This window comes from Strix uralensis, chromosome 17 (assembly GCF_047716275.1).
Source record: "Strix uralensis isolate ZFMK-TIS-50842 chromosome 17, bStrUra1, whole genome shotgun sequence".
NCBI classification, from domain to species: domain Eukaryota; kingdom Metazoa; phylum Chordata; class Aves; order Strigiformes; family Strigidae; genus Strix; species Strix uralensis.
Window position 1 is genome coordinate 17,098,645 of NC_133988.1, and position 24,104 is coordinate 17,122,748.

Consider the following 24,104-nt stretch of genomic DNA (forward strand, 5'->3'; position numbering starts at 1 on the left):
CTAATAAGAAATTAGTCAACTTTCTGAAAGCATAAAATATGGTTTAATGGCAACATCCGTTAAAAATTAGAGTTCACATGACAAATAACCTGGGGATGCTGTTTTGCTGGGTTGGGTAGCACACACCAGCTTTAAGGACTCAGGTTCCTGCAGGAACTGTCCCACCGTGTCCCGACAGCCAGCGAGCCCCGTGCCCTGCCCTCGCCTCCCGGGGCTGTGCTGCCTCCTTCTTGTCTGACAGCCCCATCTTCTCCATAATGGAGAAACCGTTTTGCTGCAGAGCACTAAAACCGATGGGCTGAGCCGTGGCCAGAGCAGCGGCAGCTGGAGAGGCTGGAAGAGGGAGGCTAAAACCTCTGAGAGCCCTTTGAAACTTGTCAGGGAAGGAGAGTTGATGCTGGCGCTGCCTTGGGGATCGGTTCCCCCCCATCACTCCTCAGCAGGATGCCCACGGAGGCCAGGCCCAGCCCGGGGATGGGATGGAAGTGAAGCAGAGACACCCAGAAACAGGCGGGGGGCGTGGGGGCTCCCGGGTCCCCCACCAGCAGCGCATGTGGGGACACAGAGGCACCCAGGGGAGAGCTGGGGGAGATTATTCAGAGCTGACACAAGTCGGTGGTTGCAGACGACGTGTGTGAAATGTCTCCTAATGTGCTAAGGGAATCGGGTAATGAATTTGCTGAACCACTGCTAATTAAAGAATTAATTTTTTAAGCCGTGGGAAATATAATGGGAGAGGCCAGGAAGCCCTGGGATGGACTTGTCTGCAGCTGGGTCTGTGGCTTGGGGCAGGCACAGGCAGAGCCCCGACTGTCCTGGGGAGCCAGAGCCACGGACCTGGGTAACAACAGCCCCTGCGAGGGCTCTCGGGGACAGAGGAGCAGCTCGGGGACCACCCTGGCACAGCCCAGCAAGAGGAGAGGCAAGCCTGCCTGCAGCCAAGGGCACCCTCCCACCCTACCTGGGCAAAAATACATCTCCAGCCTCGGACAAGCAGATTTTGGGATCTCCATCCTTCCGGCTAACTCTCCCAGACTTTGCCTTTCCCTCTTGTCTTCCCTTATCTTCAGTTCTTGCCAGAAACTGCTTTGATTTTCCCAAAGATGGAGAAGTAGTTTTTCAGCAGGCTGCGTGTTCGTGTTTCCCTCAGTGGGAAGCAGCCACCCCGCAGGCAGCAGCTGCCACGTTAGCAGCCGGGGGTATCCCCCGTCCCCCGGTGCGTCCCCCAGGGGTGACACTGGGCTCCTTTGGCTGCAGAGTGACCATTTGGAGCAGCGACCACTGCTTGTCCCTGCACAAGCTGCAGCAAGAATAACTGCTTGGTTATAGAGGGAGCTGGCTGGGGCGTTCAAGGCCAGATTCTGCCACCCCATTGCCACTGCGGGTCCCTTTTTTTCCTGGCACATGTGGGGGTGACAGTGCCGGGGTCCCTGGTCCATCCCAGGCAGCTGCTCTCACCTTACGGTGTAGGAGTCTGAGTACTGTAAAGCCCCTGATCCGGCACATCCAGCTAATGCAGGGGCTGAGCGTTACACATGCGAGTCAGCTCCGAGCGAACGTGCACCTCTGCAGAACGCAGAGCGGGTACCCGAGTGTTCCTGGGATCCGCGCTTAAATCTGACTGGGAGGCAACACGCTGGGGCAGCCGCAGCGTGGCCGGGGGCACCAGCAGCATCACAAGCAGCTGTGCTCTGCGGTGTCACTGCCGAGGCGGGTTTAAGGTCCCCTAAAACTTCCTTCTCTGTCAGGAACCCCCCATGCAAAACACTTGGGCAGGGCAGGGGGGAGCGTGGCCGACGGTGGCATTCGGGTGCCCAAACCGGCCAGGAGGAGCAACAGGCAACCCCAGCCTGGGCAACGCCATGAGCCAAGCGGGACAAGCTCATTGACACTCACCCGCTTCCCCGTTCTGCCCCAATTCTGCCCCAGCGCTCATGCAATCAGCTGCGATGAGCTGACGATGCGGTGCGCAGGGCCGAGGAGCTGACGCAGCCTGTACCAGCAGAGCCCCGGTAAACCCGCCGCTGTGGCAGGCTGCACCGCGGTGTGCCCGGCACGGCGCTCGCCGGCTGTGCAGCGCCAAAACTCCTGCTGAGGCATCAGAAGCAGAAGTTGAAAGGCGTTAAAATCACAGGGGGATGTAAATGGCAGTTGGAGTCCGGGGGAGCTGAACTCCCCCACGGCAATCACCCAGCAGTGTCCCCTGGATTCACATCCAAAAGCTCCTTTCTTCCTTTTCACTCCGGTCCTACCTTAATTAGTAGAATTTGAAAGGCAAAAAATTAAGTTGTGCTTTTGTTTAAAGCATCTGTAAAACTAGTTGTAATGAAGTGCCCGGGGTGAGTTGGAGGTTTATTGTGCTTTGCTGGAGTCTGCTTGGGGAAGAAACCCCCAGCTGCTGCTCCCGTCCCCCATCCCACCGGCACGTCACAGCAGCTCCCACAGCTTTCCGGAGCCGGTCAGTGCCTTCGCTCACAGCCGTGAAGGGGAGCATGTGCCCAGGCAGCCCCAGGCCAGCAGCAGGTCTGGGGGCTTGCAGACCCCCCATGCCAAGGGCACAGACCCTGCGTTTCAGGGACTCAGGCTCCAAACCCTCCTGGGGGAGCTGAGGGGGCTGGAATTACTGTCTTTATGTACCGCGCATTAAGAGCCTTCCCTGGCAACTGCTGTTTCCATGGAAAATGTTGACTCTCTGCCTCTCGGAGCTTTCCGCAGCGTTTCGCAGAGCCGTGGCGGTGCTTACAGCTTATTTTACACCGCGGACCGCAGCCCGATCAGCCCCACTGGTGGTGAATAAATCTGTATTTCCTGCAATTAAACTCCCTGGCCGGAGCGGTGGCGGTGCGGCTTTGATTACTCTTTTTTTTTTTCCCATGCAACGCGTTGCCCAACACAAAAGGTTAGTGGCTGCCTAAGGAGAGACTTCGCAGAAGCGGGCGGTGTTTTGCCACGGGAGGCTGGAGGAAGCCGGTTAATCGACGTCTGTTCCCCACCAGGCAGCAGCGTGGGGAAGACAATGGAAAGAGCCGCGGCCTAATCAGGCGCTTTGAAATAGCCATGTTTGCTGATGACAATTGCAAAAATAAAGGCTTTTCAGAGAGACCGAGCCAGAGCAACAAACTCAGCAGGAGCGAGTGAACCTCCCTGAACAAGTGACCTCTAGATAAAGAGACCAAATAGCAGCTCTGAAATGGTGAGATAAAGCCACCGAGTTTCAGCAGAAACCCAACTTTCAGGGAATCAGTGCAGGCTCATTATCGCTTTCCCGTAATGAGCCCGTTTGGGAGAGCGGCAGGCGTTCGATCGGCCGCAGCTCCCCGGGAGGCTGATTTCGTACCGTCACCACAGCTGTAATTTCATGCCCAGAATTGCCCAAGTCCCACTTTTCCCCATTTTTGTTTTTGCAGACAGCGGATCAGGGGCAGCGCTGGTCCCCACCAGCCCTGACCCCCTCGCTGCAGACGAGCTGGTGGACAAGACAGTCGGTGGAGCTGGGGAGCTCGGGCACACCACAGCCCTCAACCTGCTGCTGGGCGCGGAGGACAGCACCGAGCCGGCGGTGGAGGAGACGACGCTGCTGGTGCGGAGCCACATCCCACCAACGCCCACCGCCGCCCCCGACGCTGATGCGAAACAAACTTTCCCTGTTAAGAAAAAGCCACCGACTCTAAAGCAAGTAAATACAGCAAGGAAGCACCCAAGGCCCAAGCCCACCCCAGCAGGGCTCCCCCGGGCTGCCTCCACGGCCAGCCCACTGGGCTCCAGGCTCCCCACCACCTCCCAAGAACCGCGCACGCCAGCAGAGGCAGCAGCCAGGGTGGGGGACGTGGAGCAGAGCCCCCCCGAGCTGCCGTGGGGGGGCCGGGCCACCACCAGCCACCCCGCGCTGCAGATCTCGCCATCCACCCTGCCGCCAGTGGTCCCTCGGCCCTTCCCCGACAGCGTGGGCGATGCCAGCGACGCTCCGACCGCGGCTCCCACCGGCACCGCCGTCAGCTGGACGAACAGCGCGGAGAGAGAGGTGTACAGCTCCGAGTCGGAGGAGAGCCAAGAAACCACCACATCCACCATCGTCACCACCACCATCACCACCACGGAGCCCACGCCGGGTAAGCCGTGGCGCCTGGACAGGGCTGGGGAGCGCGGCCGTGGGGTTATGGGAGCTGATGGGGAGCGGCTCTGCGTGCGCAGCGCGTTGGCCACTAGAGCTGGAACCCCGGGGGCTGGGTTTTGGGGAGCACCCGGGCGCAGGAGGGAGCTGCCAGGTGAGCCGTTCCCCCAGGGTGATCGCTGACAAAGCGCGTCCCCCCCCTAGTCCTCTGCAGCATGAGCTTCCACGACCCCGAGGGCTACATCGACTCCACAGACTACCCCCCGCTGCCCCTGCACAGCTACCTGGAGTGCACCTACAACGTCACCGTCTACACGGGCTACGGCGTCGAGCTCCAGGTGAGAAGCGTGTTGCGGGGGGGGGGATGACCATGGCCTGACCCCCCTGCTCCGCAGCAGCAAATAGTGCAAAGCACCCACGGCCTTGGGCACGGCTGCCCCGGGCACCTGCACTTGCTAAAATCACTCTTTCCCAGGGCAAAAACTAGATTTTTCTTAGGCTGTGTAATAAATAAACTGTACGAGGGAACTGTTACATCCTGAATACCCGTTTGGAAACGGTCAGTGTGAGGTCTATGGTTGGACTGGATGATCTTCAAGGTCTTTACCAACCGAGATGATTCTGGGATTCTGTGAACATCAGCGATGATCAAAGTGTTGAAATGCCACACAATTCATTTAACAACGAGCCACTGGCAGGCAATTTGCAAAAAATAAAGGCACCCAGCTTTCATGGGAAGGGGCAAAAAGGCAGCTCCGCAGCCTGCTGGGAGGTGTGCGGGTGGGCAGCCCGAGTCCCCTCTCCTGCTAGTGCTTGCTTTGGATGGGTGTTGACAAACAGCCCCCACCCCGAAGCAGGGCCACGTCCCTGACCATCACAGGGTAGAATCCACACGGACGAGCGGGCGTTCTGCATCAGACCTGGAGCCAGGGACGAGTTTCTGCAGGAAAGCGGCTGCGGGTGCTGGGAGCTGGCACAGAGCAGCGGGCACGGCCGGCGTGGGTGCAGCACACTGGTGCCAGGGCTGCGCCATCTCGGCGCCGTGCAAACCCGTCAGAGCAGGGGAGTCTGGCCCGGGCAGGCGTGTTCCATCGGCGCTCCCCGAAACGCCGTGTCCCACAGCCTGGCGAGGCTGGGCACGGGGCAGGGGCCTTGCCACGCTTCAAGCGCCGTCAGCCCGTGGTCTCCACGTTCTGGTGCGCAATCCTGTCTTGCTCGTGCGCTGTCCCCATGTCACCGTTTGCATCCAATTAAAATCCATTCACTTCTAATCCATGTAATTAAGAATGTGCATTAAAAGGAGAGGTGGTCCCAGCGAGGGGCTCACCTCCGGCGTGATGTGGAAGCGAGCCCCGGTGCCAGCAGAGCTGGGTGGCCACGGCAGCGAGCACTGGGCTGTGTCCCTGTCTCAGACACTTTTCCGTGGCAGTAACTGTCTCCCCAAATCCGCAGGGTGCCAAAGACAGGCTGCTCTGCTGTAAATTTGCCTCCGTCCATAATCCATCAGGTGACACCGCGCCTGACCTCGCTCCATTGTAAGCTGAGATTTTAATGGACCATAAAATTAGCCTCTCCACCTCCCCCCGAGCTCTGCATTTCACTTTGCTGATGCTTCTGAGTATTTCAGACAAATTAAATCACAACAGCGGGTCCATGCTGGCTGAGCACGGCCTCGTCTGGAGCTGGCTGGGCAGGCACCGTACAGCCCGTCCGGCAGCAGCTCCCGGGGTGCTCGAGGTGCCCATGGGTGGCTGCGCAGGGCAGGGCTGTGTGGGCACCCCGGGGGCTGGAGGAGGGTGGGCCCTGGGGTGCTGAGCACCCCGGAGGTGCTGCCTGCAGTTGTGTGTGTCGAAGCACCCGCCCGGGCCCTGCCCCGGGGGGGGGGGCAGCAGCTCAGCAGGGGTGCCCACGGAGGGGAGGGGGCTGCAGGTGCCCAGGTTGGGACCGATGCTCGCATCAGCGAGTGCCTGACCCGCTGCGGGCAGCGAGCTGTACTCTACAGATGGCTTTTTAACCATTTAGGCAGCGGCAGTGACATGATTTACGTCCCAAGGAAGCTAGAAACAGCATTCATGGCAAGCAAGACCACAGATTCATCCCCTCTCTTTAGTTTTGCACGATGAATGGCACACATGACACGTGCTGATGGAGGAGGCAGACAGTGTGGTGCGGAAACCTTCTCCGTGTTTGCATGCAAACCTGATTTTAAAACGAGTCCCCCCTGGACGTCATCCCTGAGCAGTGGGGCTGGTGCAGAAAGCTCTGGTCCCACGGCTGGGACTTCTCCCCACCATCACAAAGAGGCTTTGCCGTCAGGAACCAGCTGCTCCTGAAAACCTGCAAGACCAGCACCAAAGATGGGCTGAAGCTGGGGGTGTCCCTGCATGAGCTGCCACTGGCAGGGGGGGAACTACCTGCTGGTAGCCAGCCCCAAAGGCAGCCAGCCCCTGGCAGCGTCCCAGCCCCTCACCCCAGGGCTGGGGAAATGGGGCACAGCACAGCAGAAGGGCTAGTAATCGCGGGGTTTGGGCTATCTCTAACCCTTGCCTTCCCTGCCAGGTGCCAGGACCTACAGCAGAGCACAGGGATTGTGTAGGGCCCCGGGGACCGTCCCAGCACCGTGCCTCAGTTTCCCCACCCATAAACCAAGAGCAGTGGCCTCATTCTGTGCTGCTCTCCAGCTTGCACTTCAGGGAGGAACTAGCACAGAGACGCTGGGAGTGGCCATCCTAATTCTGTACTGTTTCTTACCAGAAGGGCTGGGACTGGCGGGGGCTGCAGGGATGGCTCACGGGTCCAGGGTGAGGGGTGCACGAGCTGGCACGAGCTGGCTCATCCCCGCTGTGCCCACCTGGCTGTGGCAGAGCCCAGGCCCGAGCCGGGTGGGACGGCTGTCACCCCCCCACCACTCCCTTTGCTTTGCCTGGCGCCAGCAGACTCTCTTCCATCACTTTTTTTTTAATTATTTCACATGTACAAGCGCTGCGAGCTTCAGTGGCTCCGAGGCTAATTACATCGGGCAGGTGCTGGAGTAACACAGAGCAGCTTCCTCAGCTGCCTCACCGTGATTTGGGTAATTGGTTAACATTTAAGTGATTTGGATTTAATTCACAGCTCCTGTAATGGAGATGGGCAGGGGAGACCTTGCTGGATGAGGAGGAGCGGGACTGAGCTCTCCTGCCAGGATGATGTGATGCAGAAGTCACCCACAGGGGATTCCTTTTTTTCACGTGGGTTTGCTGGGCTGAGCTCTGGAGGTCAGAGCTGCTCCAGGATGCTGGTTTGGGAGAAGCTGGGCTGGGGAGCAGAGCTGGGCAGGTGCCATGTTGCTCTGTGCTGGGGGGGCCTGGGGAGTTCGGTTGGATGGGCTCTGTGTGGACCCTGGGCTGGTGCACCCCTCTGTCACGAGTGGTGCATGGTCTCAGCTGGAGGCTGGTCATGAGGAAGGATTCTCCCCCAGCATTCAGCGTTTGGCACGGGGAGGGCAGAGCAGCTGATGGGGAAGTGCTGCCTCTTACCTCTGTGAACTTTGCTAAAGGCATCTGTGGGAGGAAAGAGAAGCCGCTGGGACAGGAAGAGGCTGACCTTGCATGGGGGGCCCTGGTGGGAGAGCCTGGTGGTGGCAGGAATGATGCAGCCCTGTCCCAAAACAGAGACATGGAGTGCAGAGCCCTGGGGCTGCTCCTGCAGACGCTTGGAGCCGTGGGACCCTCCGTTCCCTCCCTCGCACCCTTTGGAGTCAGACCCTTGCCCGCTGCAAGGGAAATCTGCCTCTGGCGAGGAGCAGGCGCGAAGCCTGGATGTCAGGCATGGTCTCGGGAAAGGCTGCCAGCAAACCTGCCCGCTGCTGGGCCGTGCGAGAGCTCGGGGTCCCTGCTCAGCTCGCTGCTGGCAGCCCCCCGCATCTTTCGCAGCATCCTGGAGAGAGCTGTGCCTCATCCTGCCTGCCCCCGCGCCAGCCGGGTCGTGCCGTCGCAGCCCGTGGAGCTGTGGAGCAGCCAGTTCTCCGAATGCTTAGTTAAATTATATTTATTTTTAAAATTCTTGAATCTTCTTGGCAGGAAATAGAATTTCCCTAAAGAGATTTTTCTAGTGGGTGAGCAAGGCTGGCAGTCTGAAGCAAGGATCCCTCCTGTCTTCCCAACAGGCTCTTTCGGAGCTGACATTGGTGCAGTCTTTGATTAAAGTAAGAACTTGTCCTCCCCAGCCCCTGGCAGGAGCTCACACATATGGTCCCTCTCGCAGCGGCTGACGGTCCCTGGCGCGAGGCCACTGCCTCCATCTGTACCCACCGGTTACACCCCAGCGGACGGGCTCCTCCGAGGATGCCTGGCACCGGGAGCGGCGGGTCCTTCGCACCGGCGGCCCGGCTCCGGGCTCCTCTGAGCCTGGTTTTACAGGAGGGGGAGGCTGGCGGCAGAGCTGAGAGGTGCCCCCACCCCAGGGCACCCTGCAAAGGGCCGGGAGATGCTCCCTCAGCTCCCTCTCTTGCTCAAGCTGCTCCTCGGAACCCCCGTCCCAGCAGCAGAGCTGGGGAGGGGGGGGCAGCAGAGCAGCCCGGCTGCGATCGGCAGCTCAGATCCACCCCAGAACATTTCTCTTTCTAATTCCCCGGAGCCATTCGGCGCTAGATAGCGCGCTCGATGCTAGTCATCACCGGAGGAAGCAAGCTGGGGAGCAGGTTTGACTTTGAGTGATTCCGGAACAAAATGTGTTAGAAACACCCTGGAAACATCTTTGCAGTGATTCAGACCCAGCTCGGGAAGCAAAATTCTGCCCCAGCGGGAGCTTGGGGGGGAAGTTGTTAGCACTGTACGCAGGCTGCTTATCCTGGATCCTGCGCTCCGAAGAATTCATCCCCAATTCATTCCCTTTGTTAATAATTAGATCTGAGCCACCCCGCCAGATGTGATGTGCTGGGAGACACTTTTTCAGGACAAAACCTGGAGAAGAAGTGACCCGGGGCAGGCCGGGGTCCGGGCCATGCGCTTGGCCCGTGTCTCCAACGCGCTGCACAGCGCCCGTGAGGACCGAGAGGGGCTTTTCCCCACCGTGAGGACCAGAGACTCCGCAGTGACCCAGCGCCTTGCTGCGAAATAAGGCAAAATCAGCTCCTCCTGGGTTAAAAGCTCGGGCTGGGGTGAACCCCGGTGTGCTCTGACCCAGCCTGGGGGCTGCTCAGCCCAACCCCACAGTGAGGACTGGGCTTTTCCAGGCACTATTCTGGGCTTACAGACCTTCGGGGCAGGCAGGGAGTTACTCGATGGTGTTGGGGTCGTTTCTCCAGAGGAAATCTTGCTTCTTCCAGCAGAAGGTCAGAGGGTGCCGAGTGCTGCGGGTGGCTCCGTGTGCTGCACCAGCCGCCCCGGGAGCCCGGCACGTCCCCGTCTCGCGTGCCGGGTGGGGAGACAGGCACGGTTGTGACAACAGCAACAAATCCTTCTAGTCACAACATTGTCAGGAACGCTCGCAATTACGGGCTAAGGCTGTGGTGGGTGCTAAATATAGAGCCCGGGTCCTCGCACACTTAAGGAAACAAATGATCTGATGAGCATCTTTCTGCTGAAATATGAGCCCATTTATTAAGCTAAATGGACGTGAAATGCAAATGTGAGGTTACTTTTCAGCTATTTCCAAATAATAATTAAAGCCTTTTGGGACTCCTCATTAGGTGCATTTGCCGTGTGACTCCCCACCCACTCCCTGGTGCGGGTGAGAGATCCTGGGGGGATCCCTGGTGCGAGGGGTGGATGGTGAGCACCCAGCCCTACGGAATTACCCTGCTTTGGTTGTAGAGCTGTGCTGGGCAGCCCCGGGGGCACCGCCAGGCCCAGGCTGTAGCCATGCTCCGTGCCACAGCGCCCTGAGATGCAGGTCAGCTCTGGGGGGCTGATGCGGGTGGAGTTGGGGCCCCCTGAGCAGCCACTCGTGTACCCCTCCATCTTCCTCCTGCCTCCACCCTGCCCAAACCCCTGGTTTCAGCAGGGAAGTAGATGTGGGTCCACTTGTGCTGCACAGCTTCGAAACGCCTCTCAAGGGAGCGGCTCCAGCTCCCTGCGCCGCTGTCCTGGGGGTCCCTCGGACTCGTGTGGGGCACCAACGGTTCCATCACTGCTGAAAGAGCAGGTCCTGTCCCCAGCAAGCAGCCAGTGCTCAGCAGGGCGGGGGCAGTGCTCTGCGGGTGCTGCCTGTGTTTGGGGCTGGGACGTGTCTGCTCGCCTGGCACCCCGCCGGGACCCCCGCTTTCACCCCCCACAGCTCAGGGGTCTCTGCTTGCCCTCCTTCCAGGTGAAGAGCGTGAACCTATCTGACGGGGAGGTGCTCTCCATCCGCGGTGTGGACGGCGATGCCCTCGTGGTCCTGGCCAACCAGACCCTGCTGGTGGAGGGCCAGGTGATCCGCAGCCCCACCAACACCATCTCCGTCTACTTCCGCACCTTCCAGGACGAGGTGGTGGGCACCTTCCAGCTCCACTACCAGGGTGGGTACCCCCCCGACGTGGATGCGCGAGTAGGGGTGGGATGGGGTGTCAGGGGTGGAAGGATGCTGGGCTCTGCCCTGGCAGAGCGGCTGGGCTCCTGTTTCATGGCATGTCCGTGCTCAGAGCATCGGCTGGGACGGGGACGAGCAGCAGCCCATGTCATGCCCCAGGCAGCGGATTCACAGGCCCCGACACCCCCTTGCTCCCCACACCCACCTTGCCCTGTTCCTGTCCCCACGCAGCAGCTCTTCCTGCACAGACTCAGCCTGCGAGTCTATTTTTTCCTTGAAGAGCTATAAAAAATAGATGAGTTCAAGCAAATTCTTTTTAAAATAGAAACTAGGTCTGGGCAAAAGTGGTAACAGGTGGAGAAGCAGCAGCAGGGTGGTTTGTCGGTGCTCTGCGACCGGCAGCGGGGTCTGTCTGTGGCACCGTGGGCACACCCAGCACGTCCTCAGCACTCCCACCTCGGGTGTGGGGTCACTCGGAGCAAACACGCCCTCAGCTCCAAAAATGTGTGTGCTTATTCCAGTGTTTATGCTGAGCTGCAACTTTCCACGGAGACCTGACTTTGGAGATGTCACCGTGATGGATTTGCACTCGGGTGGAATTGCTCATTTTCACTGTCACCTGGGCTACGAGCTGCAGGGTCCCAGGGTGCTGACGTGCATCAACGCGTCGAGGCCGCACTGGAGCAGCCCAGAGCCCATCTGCTCAGGTACGCTCCTTGTTGGTTTGCCTCAGCGCTAGGAGAAACTGGGATCCCCCAAAGAAAAAAACTAGAATCGTCAGTGCTAAGAGAAACTGGGATCCCCCAAAGTTGCTTTCTTTGCGCCGTGAGTTGAACGCGGTCCTGGGAGCGAGTGGCAGCAATGCCCAGCTCTGTGCACAGAGCAGCCAGGGTTTCCGAGCGGCCGCGGAATCTGCCTTGTAATTAGGCAGGTGAGGAAAGGGAATTATAGGTTTTACATGTATGTGCGAGCATCGATGTGGAAGCATAAACCAAGGCACAGCCAAGCCAGGCGCGAGGTTCGTGGATGACAGACTGGCGAGAGAAGCTGGGCAGGCGTCAGCCCTCCATGGAGCGCCGCGGGGGGGCCCCGTGCCTTTTGGCGTGCCCCAGCCCCGGGCACAGAGCCTGGCCATGGCACTCGCCCGCCGGCTCAGCGGGGCTGTGCTCTGCCGGCAGCACCCTGCGGCGGGACCGTCCGCAACGCCACCATCGGCCGCGTCCTCTCGCCCAGCTACGCCGGGAACCAGTCGGGCAGCATGTACTGCGTGTGGGCCATCGGGGCCCCCCCGGGCCAGAAGCTGCACCTACACTTCGAGAAGCTTCTGCTGACCGACAAGGACAGGTAAGGCTCCGGGTGCCGCCAGCTGGCGGCAAGGCCTGCGCTGAGCCCCTTTCCCCGCACCCCCAGGACCGCCGGAGCTTTGCTCTGGAGCCCAGGGTGGGGACTGAGGAGCTTCGCCCAGCGCGAAATATGTGACCTTGGAAGGTCCCATCTGGGCTCCGGCCTCCACCCCGAAGGCAGCACCGGGATCAACTGATCTTTGGGATCAATAGCCCGAAGTTTATCACCTCAGGATTTAGACCCGTCTGTTTAACAATAAGCTGAAAACCCTGAACTCCAGCTGAAAAACTGCAAATCTGGGGAGCCCAGATGGCTGCTGGGACTTTACAACTTACAGCTGAGTTTAGATTTTAAAACCCGTGTCCCACCTGATACTCATCCCCCCTTTACTTGCCCCAGTTGATATAGAAATTACTCGCCCCCCTTTAGTTTTTCTTCCAGTTGCCCCAAGTGTTCCTAACTTTGATAATTTTTCTGGGTTTTCACCAGATTTGTGTGGCTTGTTCTCTAATTTCCTCCCATATTCACCTGATTTTTCCCCAACTTGTCTTATTTTCCCCCAAAATAGTCCCCCCCGAAATACTCACCTGAAATACTCTCCCTGAAATACTGCCCCTGAAATACTCGCCCCAACAGGCCCCCCCAAAATAGCCACCCCCCTAAATAGTGTTGCTGAAACAGTCCCCCCAAAATACTGCCCCCACCCCCCCAGCCCCCACCCCACCCCCCGAAAGACTCCCACTTGGAATATTCCCCCTGAATTACTACTCACCTGAAATACTTCTCTCTGAAATGCTCCCCCCAAAATAATCCTCCTGAAACACTGCCCCCCAAAATACTCCTCCTCAATTACTCCCCCCCGAAATGCTCCCCCTGAAATACTCCCCCCCAAAATACTCCATCAAGAGACTCCCCCTGAAATTCTTTCCACAAAACAGTCCCCCGAAACAGTCCCCCCCAAAATACTCCCACCCCAAAATTACTCCCACCCCGAAAAGCTCACCCTGAAATAGTACTCCCTGAAATACTCCCACCCCTAAAATACTCCCCCCTAAAATACTCCCCTGACACCCCACCTTGACTAAGACCCCCCAGTACTTATATGGAAAATTACTCTGTCTTTACTCGCCCCCCCCTTACTCTCCACTGTTTACTCGCAAGCCCTTTACTCGCTCCCCTTTACTTGCCCCCCTTTCGTTACCACCCTTTACTTTAACGGGGTGGGAGGCCGAAACGTGGTGGGAGGCCGGAGGGAAGTAGAGGCCGGAGGGCAAATATAGGCCAGAAAAAAGGGGATGCTGAAGAGGGGTGCGAGGTCTGATGGGCATTAGAGTTTGAAAAGGGCTGGGAAGCCAAAAAGGGGTGGGAGGACGTGGTGGAAGTAGAGATGGAGAAATCACTAGAAAAGGAAGGAGGAATTTTCCCCAAATTTCCGCTGTTCACCTCCTATTTTTTCCTATTCTCCCAAGTTTTCCTAATTTTAACAATTTTCTCTAAGTTTCCCCAAATTTTCCTGGTTTTCCCTCACATTCCCCTGATTTCCCCCAACTTGTCTTATTTTCCCCAAATTTTCTGAATTTTTCCCCAGATTTCCTCTGTCTCCCTCCTCTTTCCTCCAGTTGCCCCAAGTTTTCCTAATTTTGAGAGTTTTTCTGGGTTTTCCCCAAAGTGTCAGCATCCACGCTGTCAGCATCCGTAACGCAAAGCGCACGCTTACGGCGCCGGTGCTTGTGTTTAAACAGCATTAACATTCAGGCTGGTAACGGGCAGTAAAGCAGGTTTATGGCTTGTAGTAAAATCAAAGAATAAAGCCCCTGTTTATGACACAGTAAAAGAGACTTATCTGGTTAGTGAATTTTTGTTTGCACGATTTCTTTAAAATGCCACATTCCGGATCACCGGGTGCTGGTGAGGCGGGGGGCCAGGCGATGCTCCGGGGGGGCCACTGCTCCCCCGTACCGTGCCGTGTGCTCCCGTGCAGGATGGTGGTGTACAGCGGGGACACGAACCAGTCCGCCGTCCTCTACGACTCGCTGCGTGCCGACAGCGTGCCCTTCGAAGGGGTGATCAGCGACGGCTCCTCCATCCGCATCGACTTCCTCGCGGAGGAGCCGGCGGCCACCACGGCTTTCAACATCCGCTTCGAAGGTGATGTGCTCTTGTTTCAGTGCCCCTGCGAGCAGCGGGTCGGCCTCAGCCCATGCTCCCGGGCCTCGGGCTGTTCGGGCAATTAGCAGAGGTGCAGCCGCAGGAAGGGTCTCGGCTGCCCCCCGCACTGGCAGAGCCGTGCTCAGTGGTGCCGTTGTCCCCGCACGCTGCAGGCACCCAGGGCAACCCTGGGGCTGGAGTAGCATTGGGGAATAGCTTTGCCTAGCAAGAAATAGGAAAAGAAATAGTTAAATTTCATTTATCCCAACGGAAAGGTTCACTGGTGAGCTGAGTGTCCACAGGACACACCACAGGGCAGCGCTGGGGCAGCGGATGCCCATGCCCAGGATGGGACCCCCCCAAACCTGGGCTGAAAAGGGCGTCGGTGCGGTGGGACTCACACAGCCTGCGGTCACCCTCACCACCAAAGCCCAGCTGGTCCCTGTAGTGTGGCACCGACAGGTACCGAGCCCTCACCGATGGGTACCGAGTCTTCCTGCTGTGGGCAGCGGCAGGGAGGGGACGCCGGGCGAGCCCTGGGCAGCGCATGCAGATTTGCTCCGGTTGTCATCATTGAAGCGCATCCTGCTGCCGGGATCGGTCCCAGCCTCTGGGCAAGCTCAGTAATCCCCAGGGAGATTGCTCAGCAAATACAGCAACGGGCGACGCGGCGAGCGCGTTACTGACGCTGATGCACAATGGAAGCGGGGTTTGGTTAAGCCTGCGTGGCTCAGGACGGATAAACTGTTGTTAATCCTAATTGCCTGTAAATTATGCCATGGAAGAGGCCGTCCGTGCATGGCGAGGCTGGGGATGGCAGCAGGGCCCAGGGCTCATCTAGCAAACCCCCAGGGCTGCGAGTGTGAGGAGCAGGGGAGGGCAGCGCTCCCACCCAGCCAGCTCCGTGCCCCTACGGCTAATGGGGTGGGGGGTGTTTCTCTTCCAGCCTTCGAGCGGGGCCACTGCTATGAGCCCTACATCCAGAACGGGAACTTCACCACCTCCGACCCCACCTACAACCTGGGCACCACGGTGGAGTTCACGTGTGACCCTGGGCACTCCCTGGAGCAGGGCCCCGCCATCATCGAGTGCGTCAACATGCGGGACCCGTACTGGAACGACACGGAGCCGCTGTGCCGAGGTCAGTCGCGGCGATGCTGGGCGGCGGGGGCGAACACCCCTGGGCCCTCCCCACTGAGCCCGGCCTGCCTCTCGCTCCCACAGCTACGTGTGGGGGGGACCTGACCGCCATGGCCGGGGTGATCCTGTCCCCCAACTGGCCAGAGCCCTACGCGGAGGGGGAGGACTGCATCTGGAGGGTTCACGTCGGCGAGGAGAAGCGGCTCTTCCTGGACATCCAGCTGTGAGTAGTCCAGACCTCCGCGTCTGTCTCTGCCCCACCAGTTCTCAGCCTGCACTATCCCAGCTGCCCCCGCCCCAGGGACCCACACCGGTTCCCTGTTCCCCCCCTTGGAGCTTTCCTAATCCTCCATGACGTACTGGGCACCCAGGGGAGGTGCAGGGCAATACTGAGCGCTGCTCCCTGAGTTCAGAGCGCTGTGACACCATCCGTTGGTCAGTCATTGCTCCTGCAGTGGCTTCTGAACTCCTCCGGAGTGAGGCCGCAGGGAGCGGAGCCGCAGCAGCTCGAGGTGACACGCAGCACCCTCATGAACTGGTTCACGTAGGGCTCGGGACGTCCACGAGCTGGAAACCTCAGCGCTGTCTTTGGGCTGAAGGTGATGGAGGCAGCACGGGGTGCCTGAGGGAGGGCGTGGGGAGACCTCATAGCCCTCTACAACTCCCTGAAAGGAGGGTGCAGAGAGGGGGGATGAGTCTCTTGAGCCAAGGAACCAGCGCCAGGACAAGAGGGAATGGCCTCAAGCTGCGCCAGGGCAGGGTCAGACTGGCTCTTAGGAAGGATTTCTTTGCAGAAGGGGTTGTTGGGCGTTGGAATGGGCTGCCCAGGGCAGGGGGGGAGTCCCCATCCCTGGAGGGGTTGAAGAGTCGGGTTGACCCAGCGCTGAGGGATCTGGTGGAGTTGGGAACGGTCAGTGTGAGGTTCATGGTTGGGCTGGAGGAGCTTCAAGGGCTTTTCCAGCCAAGAGGATTCTGTGATGCTGTGGGAGGCTCTGCCCAGCCCTCCTGCCTTCTTCCTCTTGTGACACCGTCTTCGCAAAGTGCATCAGTTCCCCTCCTGACTGCCAGCCCGCTCCCGTGCCTTCTGGGTCACAAAGCTGCAGGGCAGCAGAGCGGAGCCGCCCAGCACCCCCCTGCACGTGCGGGGCTCAGAGGGGTGCGGGATTCGGTGCCAGGCTGGGAGCAGAGGGAATCTCCTTCGATATTATTTGGGGTTTTCAAGAGGAGGGTGTGTTTCCAGCAAGGGCTTCAAGTCATAAACGTTTTAAAGCTTTCTGTAAAAATCGCAGTTCGGAGCTCCCAGTGCACCTCTCCCAGCTTTGTGGGTGCTTGGGCTGAGCAGAACTGGAGGCCAAGCAATCTGAAGTCATCAAACATAAATGTCACTGAGAAAATCGTGTTTGACAGAAAGCAGAGATTTACTACAAATGTCAGCTTGCCACGGGGATTAGCTGGGCGCCTCCCAAGACCGTGCTTAATAAAACGTCTGGGGATCGGCTCAAGGATCTCCAAACAAGGCTGAATTAGACGGGCAGGGTGGGGGTCCCGCAGCAACCCAGCACGTCCCGCCCCCCCCCCCCCCCCCCCCCCCGTACTGCGCACGCCCGTGGGCAGGAGTCCGGGCTTCGCTGGGAACGTTACTTCAGCCTCAAACCTGATGGAGACTCCTCCTGCGGGGGCTCTCCCCCTGCCGCTCTGCCCCGCGGGGAAGGGCAGGACGTGCTGCCCCAGCCCCTCCTGCGCTGCCCAGTAGCAGAGTGCTGGGTGCTGGTCGTGCTCCCTGGTACTGGAGAGCCTCGCTGGGATGCGGGAGGGCACTGGGGAGCCTCGCTGGGACACTGGGTGGCACTGGGGACCCCCGCTGGGATGCGGGATGGCACTGGGGAGCCTCGCTGGGACACGGGAGGGCACTGGGGAGCTTCACTGGCACACAGGATGAGGCAGGGTGGCGAGCAGGGGCAGGCGATGTCTCTGCCCGCCCCGGGGGTTGAGCCCATGGCTTGACCCACGCTCCCAGCAGCCGGCGGCGGGGGCGAGCATCATCACGGCCCTCGGCCGGGGGCGAGGAGAGGGCAGGGAGCCCCTTGTCCCCTCCCGATCAGGGGGGAGCCCGCGGGGTGGTTGGAGGCTGCTGCCGGTGCTGGCCCTGGCTCTGGAGCAGGGTTTGCTGCCTGCGCTGCCTGCCGGGAGCATCCCCGGTGCCATCCGCGGGCCGCCACCGCTCTCTGGTGGCCGCGGGGACGATCGCGGCGGCGCAGCCGGTTCCGGGCGCCGAAGCCGCTTCCTAAAGCGGGGCCCGGCCTCGGGGCTCCGTCCCGCCGCCCCCCCCAAAAAAGCTGCAGCAAAGAGAAGGGCGGGGGGGGGGGGGCGCCGCAGTGGTCCCGGCCTCTTCCAGGCTGTGGGGCAGGGGCTGGGGCAGCCGGTGTCAGCCCATCACCCGGCATCGGGGTGGCAGGCGAGGGCTCGCTGCCTCCGGAGCCCCCCAGAGCTCTCGGCAGGGAGGGGGTGAGTTGGAGGGGGGGGTTGCAGGTTGAAAACCAGCTCTACTGACCCCCCCCGGGACGGGACAGCACCGCAGCGCTTGCCCAGCCTGCCTGGGGACAGGGATGGGGACAGGGATGGGGACAGGCTGCAGTGTCAGAGCAGGTGGTCACCCCGCTGCCCCTCGAGCCCCTCACCGCCGCGTCCTGCCCACGCTGTCCCTAACCGAGCTCTCCCTTCCAGCCTGAACCTCACCAACAGCGACATTCTCACCATTTACGACGGGGACGAGCTCACCGCTCGCATCCTGGGGCAGTACGTGGGCAGCAGCGGTCCCCAGAAGCTCTACTCCTCCAGTCCCGACCTCACCATCCAGTTCCACTCAGACCCTGCCGGGCTCATCTTTGGGAAGGGGCAAGGATTCGTCATGAACTACATAGGTAGGGAGAGCAGGGTGCTGCAGGCGGGGGGAACCTGTCACACAGCCAGAGCGGGGTGTCTGGGGGCCGGGTTTGGAAGCAGGGAGAGTCGCTGTGACACCAGCCCCCGCTCTCATCCCACCCAGCTCCTGCTGAAACCCCCATCCCTGCTGCAGGTCTCTGGGTCAGTCAGTTCTGGGGTGTCCCTGTACGTCTCCCCTCGTCCAGGCTGGCACTGGCATTTCTGGTCCCTGTTAGCTCTGGTCTGGCAACTGTGGAGCAGAACAGCAAAAGAAATTGCTGGAATTAGGGGTGAAGGATCCGCCCCCCGGCTCTGTCAGGCACGAAGTTGGTGGCACTGAGGTGCTGCAGCAAGGTGTCCTCCTGGGAGAGGTCACTGGGACCAGTCCCCGGGTGGGCTCCTGGGGTGGGTGTTCCCAGCTCCCGGCTCCAGGGAGGCTGAGATGGCATCTGTGGGGCGGCTGTTCGCAGCATCCGTGTCTGCTGGGTGGGCGGCTGGTGCCCACAGAACCGAGGGCAAGGACTGGGAAGGGCGTTCCTTCCCCACAGCTGCCTACGGTCTCGCTGCCTGCCTCTCCCGCTGCCTGTCTGCCCCTGGCAGGCTTCTTCCAAGCATGTTTTTCTCTCCGCTGCTGACAGCTCTGGTTACGCCAAGCCGGCAGCAAGCTGCAATGCAGATCGCCGGCGAGGCTGCAGGTCCCCTCCTCGGTGTGCTGCAGCACATGCAGGCAGGCTCAGCCCTGGGCTCAGCGCTCAGGGGGCAGGGGGCTGGGCAGGAACCCCCCCCCCCCAGAGTGAACAAGCCGCTCTGCAACCGGCTGCTCTCCTGAGCCGGCAGCCAGCGCTGAGCCTGGCGCTCCCAGGTCGCTCTTTATGTCCCGAGCCCAGCAAAGACACTGCCCTGTTTTCATCAGCGCAGTCCTCCACCCATGTTTAGGGTCAGGGCTGGGGAGGCCCCAAAGAGCCCCCGTTACCCGCTGTCCCTTCCTTCTGCCCCAGGGATGTCACCCGTGGGCCAGGCGGCCGGCTGTGGCTGTGCCGTTGGTGGTGCGTGGGGCTGGAGAGCTCTCAGGGTGGGGGGACCCAGTGAAGAGCTGCGTGTCCACATGCCCTGGCTCCGGGGAGGGGTTGGCGGGGGGGGATCTGGCTCGGTGGGTGACAGACAGCACCTCTATTGGCTGCAGAGGTGTCACGCAACGACTCCTGCTCCGACCTGCCCGAGATCCAGAACGGCTGGAAGACCACGTCGCACACAGAGCTGGTGCGAGGGGCCAAGATCACCTACCAGTGCGACCCAGGCTACGACATCGTGGGGAGCGACACCCTCACCTGCCAGTGGGACCTCAGCTGGAGCAGCGACCCCCCCTTCTGCGAAAAGAGTGAGTGCCCCCAGCGACGCGTGGCCGTCCCCGCCATGTCCCTGCCACCTGCACCGCTTTGGAACCAGTGGCCGGTGCCGGGGGTCCCCGCTCAGGCGGCCTCTTTCCCCCCCCAGTTATGTACTGCACGGACCCGGGGGAAGTGGAGCACTCGACCCGACTCATCTCGGACCCGGTGCTGCTGGTGGGCACCACCATTCAGTACACGTGCAACCCCGGCTTCGTGCTGGAGGGCAGCTCGCTGCTGACCTGCTACAGCCGCGAGACAGGGACGCCCATCTGGACCTCGCGGCTCCCGCACTGCGTCTGTAAGTTCGGGCAGTTCCTCCTGCTTGGCTCCTCTGCTTGGAGGGGGGGGGTGTCCGGGAAGCCCTTTCCTGCGGCCAAGACCTCCCCCGGCCGCCCAGGTGGTGCAGAGCTTTGAGCTGCCTGAAAGCGGGGTGGGGTGAGATCTCGGGTGCTGCCTCCCAGGCTCCGTCTCTCCCTCAGCAGCCCAAGCCCTGGGGCTCACCCTGGGATGTGTTGCCTTTCAGCCGAGGAGTCGCTGGCCTGCGATAATCCAGGACTGCCGGAAAACGGCTACCAAATACTTTATAAGCGCCTCTACTTGCCAGGAGAGTCCCTGACCTTCATGTGCTATGAGGGCTTTGAACTCATGGGGGAGGTCACCATCAAATGCATCCTGGGCCAGCCGTCCCACTGGAGCGGACCCCTGCCCATCTGCAAAGGTAATGGGGGGGGCACAGGGACAGCCAGCACCTCTGTCCCCAAGCCGGGACAGCCCGGGGACCTTCGCCTGGCTGCAGACCCCTGGCAGGTCTCTAGCCAGGAGGTAAACTCCTCCAAGACCTGGGTGCTCTCCAGGTTTGTGCTGAGCAGGCTCTGCCGCCCCAGGGAGGGGGCCTAAACCCCCTGGTCACCATGCTGATGGGGTGGGGGGGTGCAGGGGGGGCCTGGCCACCCGCTTGCTCTTCTGGCTTTGTTGCTTCCCGCAGCGATTCGCTCAGGCTCAGCGGGGGTGTCTCCTCTTCTCGGGCACCCGCTGCGATGGGAGAGCTCAGCCCCGGGAAACCCCCCCAGGTCTGAACAAGGTCTGGGTTTAGTGTGTTTTCTGGACACAGGGGGACCCTCCCATTGCCATTAAGCTGCCGGGTTGAATTGTTCTTAATTCCTACTTAACGGGAATACATGGAGACATTGTCTCTGGGGGAGCCATCCTGCCCGGGTCTCCGTGCCCAGCCCGCCCAGTCCCGTTCCTGCGCTTACCGAGACTGGGAGCTTATTAAAAGCCAAAAGTTGGCGGCGTGGCGTGGGACCAAATGGGGCAGGGAGACCCCAGACCTGAGCTCCCCATGCAGCCAACAGCTGCCAGCACCCAGTCAAGCCCAGTTACATACCAGTAACTCTCCGTTTCTCTTCCAGTGAACCAAGACAGCTTTGAACACGCTCTGGAAGGTGAGTGATGAGCATTTACCGGACGAGCCCCACGCAGGTTCCTCAGCCAGAGCCTGTGAGGAGCCCGGGAGGAGGGAGGGAGAAGCAGTGACAGTGAGGGGATCACAGCGTGCTTGCAAACACCAACATAATAGATCTTGTCCCTTTAGTAGCAGAAGCTGCTGCAGAGACATCGCTCGAGGGGGGAAATATGGCCTTAGCCATATTCATCCCGGTGCTGATCATCTCCTTGCTGCTGGGAGGAGCGTACATCTATCTCACAAGGTGGGGCATGCAGTCGGGCTGGGGTGGGCTGGCAGAGCCCTGGGGTGGGAGAGGATGTGGCCAGGGCTGGCTCAGCACCGCCGTGCCCTCACCAGCCACACGCCCCAGGCATGGTCCTGGGGAACTGGGCACCCAGCTCCCACTCCGGGGTCCCTGGGGGGCTGGCGGGGAGCTGGGATGGGGGGATGTGGGAAAAGGGGGGTGGTTGTGCTTTGTTCCGGGGTCATGCTGCATAGCCCCGTGACTCTTGGGTCTCCTCACAGGTGTCGGTACTACTCCAGCCTCCGCCTGCCCCTCATGTACTCCCACCCCTACAGCCAGATCACGGTAGAAACGGAGTTCGACAACCCGATTTATGAGACAGGGGTGAGTCCTGCTGTGCCCGTCCCTCCCTGGGGACCGTGGTGCCGGGGGACCGTCCCTCCACCGGGTGTGCAGCCACAGGATGTGTCCGGCCAGCCTGAGTAACGGGGTGGGGGGCTGGAGGGGGCACAGGGGGCTGCGGGGTCCCAGCGGGGAGGGCACCGCTTCCGCTGGAGCAAAACAACACCCTAGGCCTCTCCTGCCACCTCCGAATGGGGAGATTATCCTGAAATGTAGCTGCTGCCCTCAACTGGCTTTGCCTTCTTTTCAGGAAACAAGAGAATACGAAGTCTCGATATAAGGACAGCGGTAAGAGAGTCTCCGGCTGCGAACTTAATGTGCTCTCATAGAACTTCCTCAGTAACTAATCCAGAGACCACGTGGAGTTTGGTTGGACCCCTGGACCTGCTGTTGTCTTTCCTTTTGCCTCTTTATTGAAGATTTTACTGTTTTCTTCACTGTATTTATTCTATTTAAACTGCGATAGGTGTGCGGCGGAGCTCTGGGCGCAGGCAGCAGCGGGGGCTGGGGCAGAGCCGGGTCCCGGCGAGGCCAGGGCGGCACGGGGGCACCCGCTGTCCCCCCACCCCTGCACGGCAGCGTGTCCCCCGCCACTGCCCATGCACACGCAGGGGGATTTCTGCGGTTCTGGTGTTGTTAAAAATTAAAAATGTCTCCATCGCAAGAGCCTGCAGTTGATTGCTGGGAGCTGAGGTAGGCGCAGAGTTTGCCGCGAGGTCCCGCCACCGCTGCCAGCCCTCCCCATCCCACAGCTCCCGGCTCCCCTCGCCCCGAGCGGGAGCTGCAGCCGGGGGCTCGTGTGCCACCGGCCCATGTGCCACCGGCCCACGTGCCACCGGCGCAGGGCCCGTCCTCGCTGCGGGGAAGCGGAGCGTGGCTCAGCTTGCGGTGCCGGGGAGCAGGGGACGGCCCGACACGCACAAGGTACACGCCGCTTACTTCTCCCACTTTGCTTTGGGTGCTGGAGAGGCAGCGAGCCAGGACTCAACCAAGCAGCATTAACCAGTGACCCCCAGCGGCCCAGCCCGCTGCCGGGGGGCTGTGGGAGCCCTCCCTGCTGCGACGGGGAGCTCCGCAGCCTCTTTGCTCACGCCAGTTGTTCCTCTTCAGTAACACTCACCGTGACCCTCGCCAGGAAAACCCCGGTCCCACTAACGGCCAGAGGTCTCCCCTTGCCCCCCCAGTAGCATCTCAGGGTAAGCAGGACGGACTGGGCTCCCTGCCTCCTCCACTGCCCACCCCGGTGCGGCGGCCACGCCGGCACGGTGCTGGGCAGAGATGGAGGCAGCGCAGCCCACCCGGCACATCCCCCCCCGTGGGCCTGCAGCTCCCACCTGAAACCCCGGAGTTGGCACCTCGCTGGGGCTCGCGGCTGGGCAGGAGCTGGAGAGGGGCAGGGGGTGAAGGCAGAGGTTTGTTGGGGAAGGAAAAGCAACTGGGCAGCGTGGCCAGGCTCTGGCACAGGAGACCAGCCCGTGAGGAGCAGAACGGGCAGAAATGAGCCCCTCAAAGCTGGTCCCACCACAGGCAAACCCCAGTTCCAGCCTCAGCATCCCCTGCACTCCTCCGCTGCCTTCACGCCTGCCAGAGCCCGACACCGGCAGGGCTGCCCCCCTCCACAGGGACACAGAACCCCCCCCACGCCCCCCAGCCGGGCCCTGGGGAGGGCAGCGAAGCCACCGACGATGTGTCCTTGGCTGCCAGTGTCTTTCTTTTGTCCTTGTAGAACAGCAATTGTAACCACGGGAGGCTGGTTTAGTTTCAGGATGGTTAGTGCATCTCTGCAGTGTACAGCTGAGACTTAGGTTTTTTTTCCTTTAAAAACAATGAATGTGTGTTTGTAATTTGTAAAGGTTAAAAACAAAAAGAGAGAAAAAAAAAAGAAAAAAAAAGTGCCAAAAATGTACTAAGCATTTCATTTCCCTTCATACATGTCTGTTTTTATAAGAACAATGTGAAAATTGCTGGGATTAAATATTTTTGAACATGATAAAGTACTTCCATGGGAAGCTCTAGCGTTCAGTATAACCTCAATACAAATTGTTCTGTATTTTTAAATGTCTGAAGTAAGTTTGCAGAGGCTCGGACCGCAGGCAGGCCCGGAGGGGTGCCCGGCTATGCCGGCGTGGGGGCTGCAGCGGTGCAAGGGAGGGTGAGGGCCGGGCACGTCACACACTTTGCTGCGGGACCCTGGCTCGGCTCTGAGCGTGGCTTCCAGGGGCCAGATCCTGCCCTGGTGCAACCCCGTAGTGTCCCCTTGCTCCCAGGGGATGGAGCCAGCCAAGCCCTGGAGGGACATGGGGTGAGCTGGCACGGCCCGGGGGACATCCCTCTTCCGCCCCCCCCCCCCCCCCCCCCCCCCCCCCCGAGCATCACCCCTGCCAGCCCAGCCACACCAGTACCTCGCAGGGTGGGGGCCTGGGTGCTGCCCCGAGGCACTGGGACCCCAATGGACACCTGTGGCCA

At 60.6% G+C, this 24,104-nt stretch overlaps 1 protein-coding gene across 2 annotated transcripts in view; it reads left to right on the forward strand.

Moving 5' to 3' along the window:
• Positions 1-23,696, forward strand: part of SEZ6L (seizure related 6 homolog like) — a 47,770-nt gene extending 24,074 nt beyond the window's left edge. Inside the window, exons 2-17 of one of the 2 annotated variants that reach the window (XM_074887143.1) lie at positions 3,408-4,109; positions 4,316-4,449; positions 10,400-10,592; positions 11,125-11,310; positions 11,782-11,947; positions 13,929-14,095; positions 15,042-15,236; positions 15,320-15,458; positions 17,960-18,156; positions 19,341-19,535; positions 19,652-19,843; positions 20,069-20,263; positions 20,958-20,990; positions 21,140-21,254; positions 21,518-21,620; positions 21,889-23,696. In XM_074887143.1, the coding sequence (XP_074743244.1) occupies positions 3,408-4,109; positions 4,316-4,449; positions 10,400-10,592; positions 11,125-11,310; positions 11,782-11,947; positions 13,929-14,095; positions 15,042-15,236; positions 15,320-15,458; positions 17,960-18,156; positions 19,341-19,535; positions 19,652-19,843; positions 20,069-20,263; positions 20,958-20,990; positions 21,140-21,254; positions 21,518-21,620; positions 21,889-21,918 (2,942 nt within the window). In that variant the 3' untranslated portion in view covers positions 21,919-23,696. The remainder of the gene's footprint in view (positions 1-3,407; positions 4,110-4,315; positions 4,450-10,399; positions 10,593-11,124; positions 11,311-11,781; positions 11,948-13,928; positions 14,096-15,041; positions 15,237-15,319; positions 15,459-17,959; positions 18,157-19,340; positions 19,536-19,651; positions 19,844-20,068; positions 20,264-20,957; positions 20,991-21,139; positions 21,255-21,517; positions 21,621-21,888) is intronic. The other variant, XM_074887144.1, reaches the window with a different exon arrangement.
• Positions 23,697-24,104: the final 408 nt, after the last annotated feature.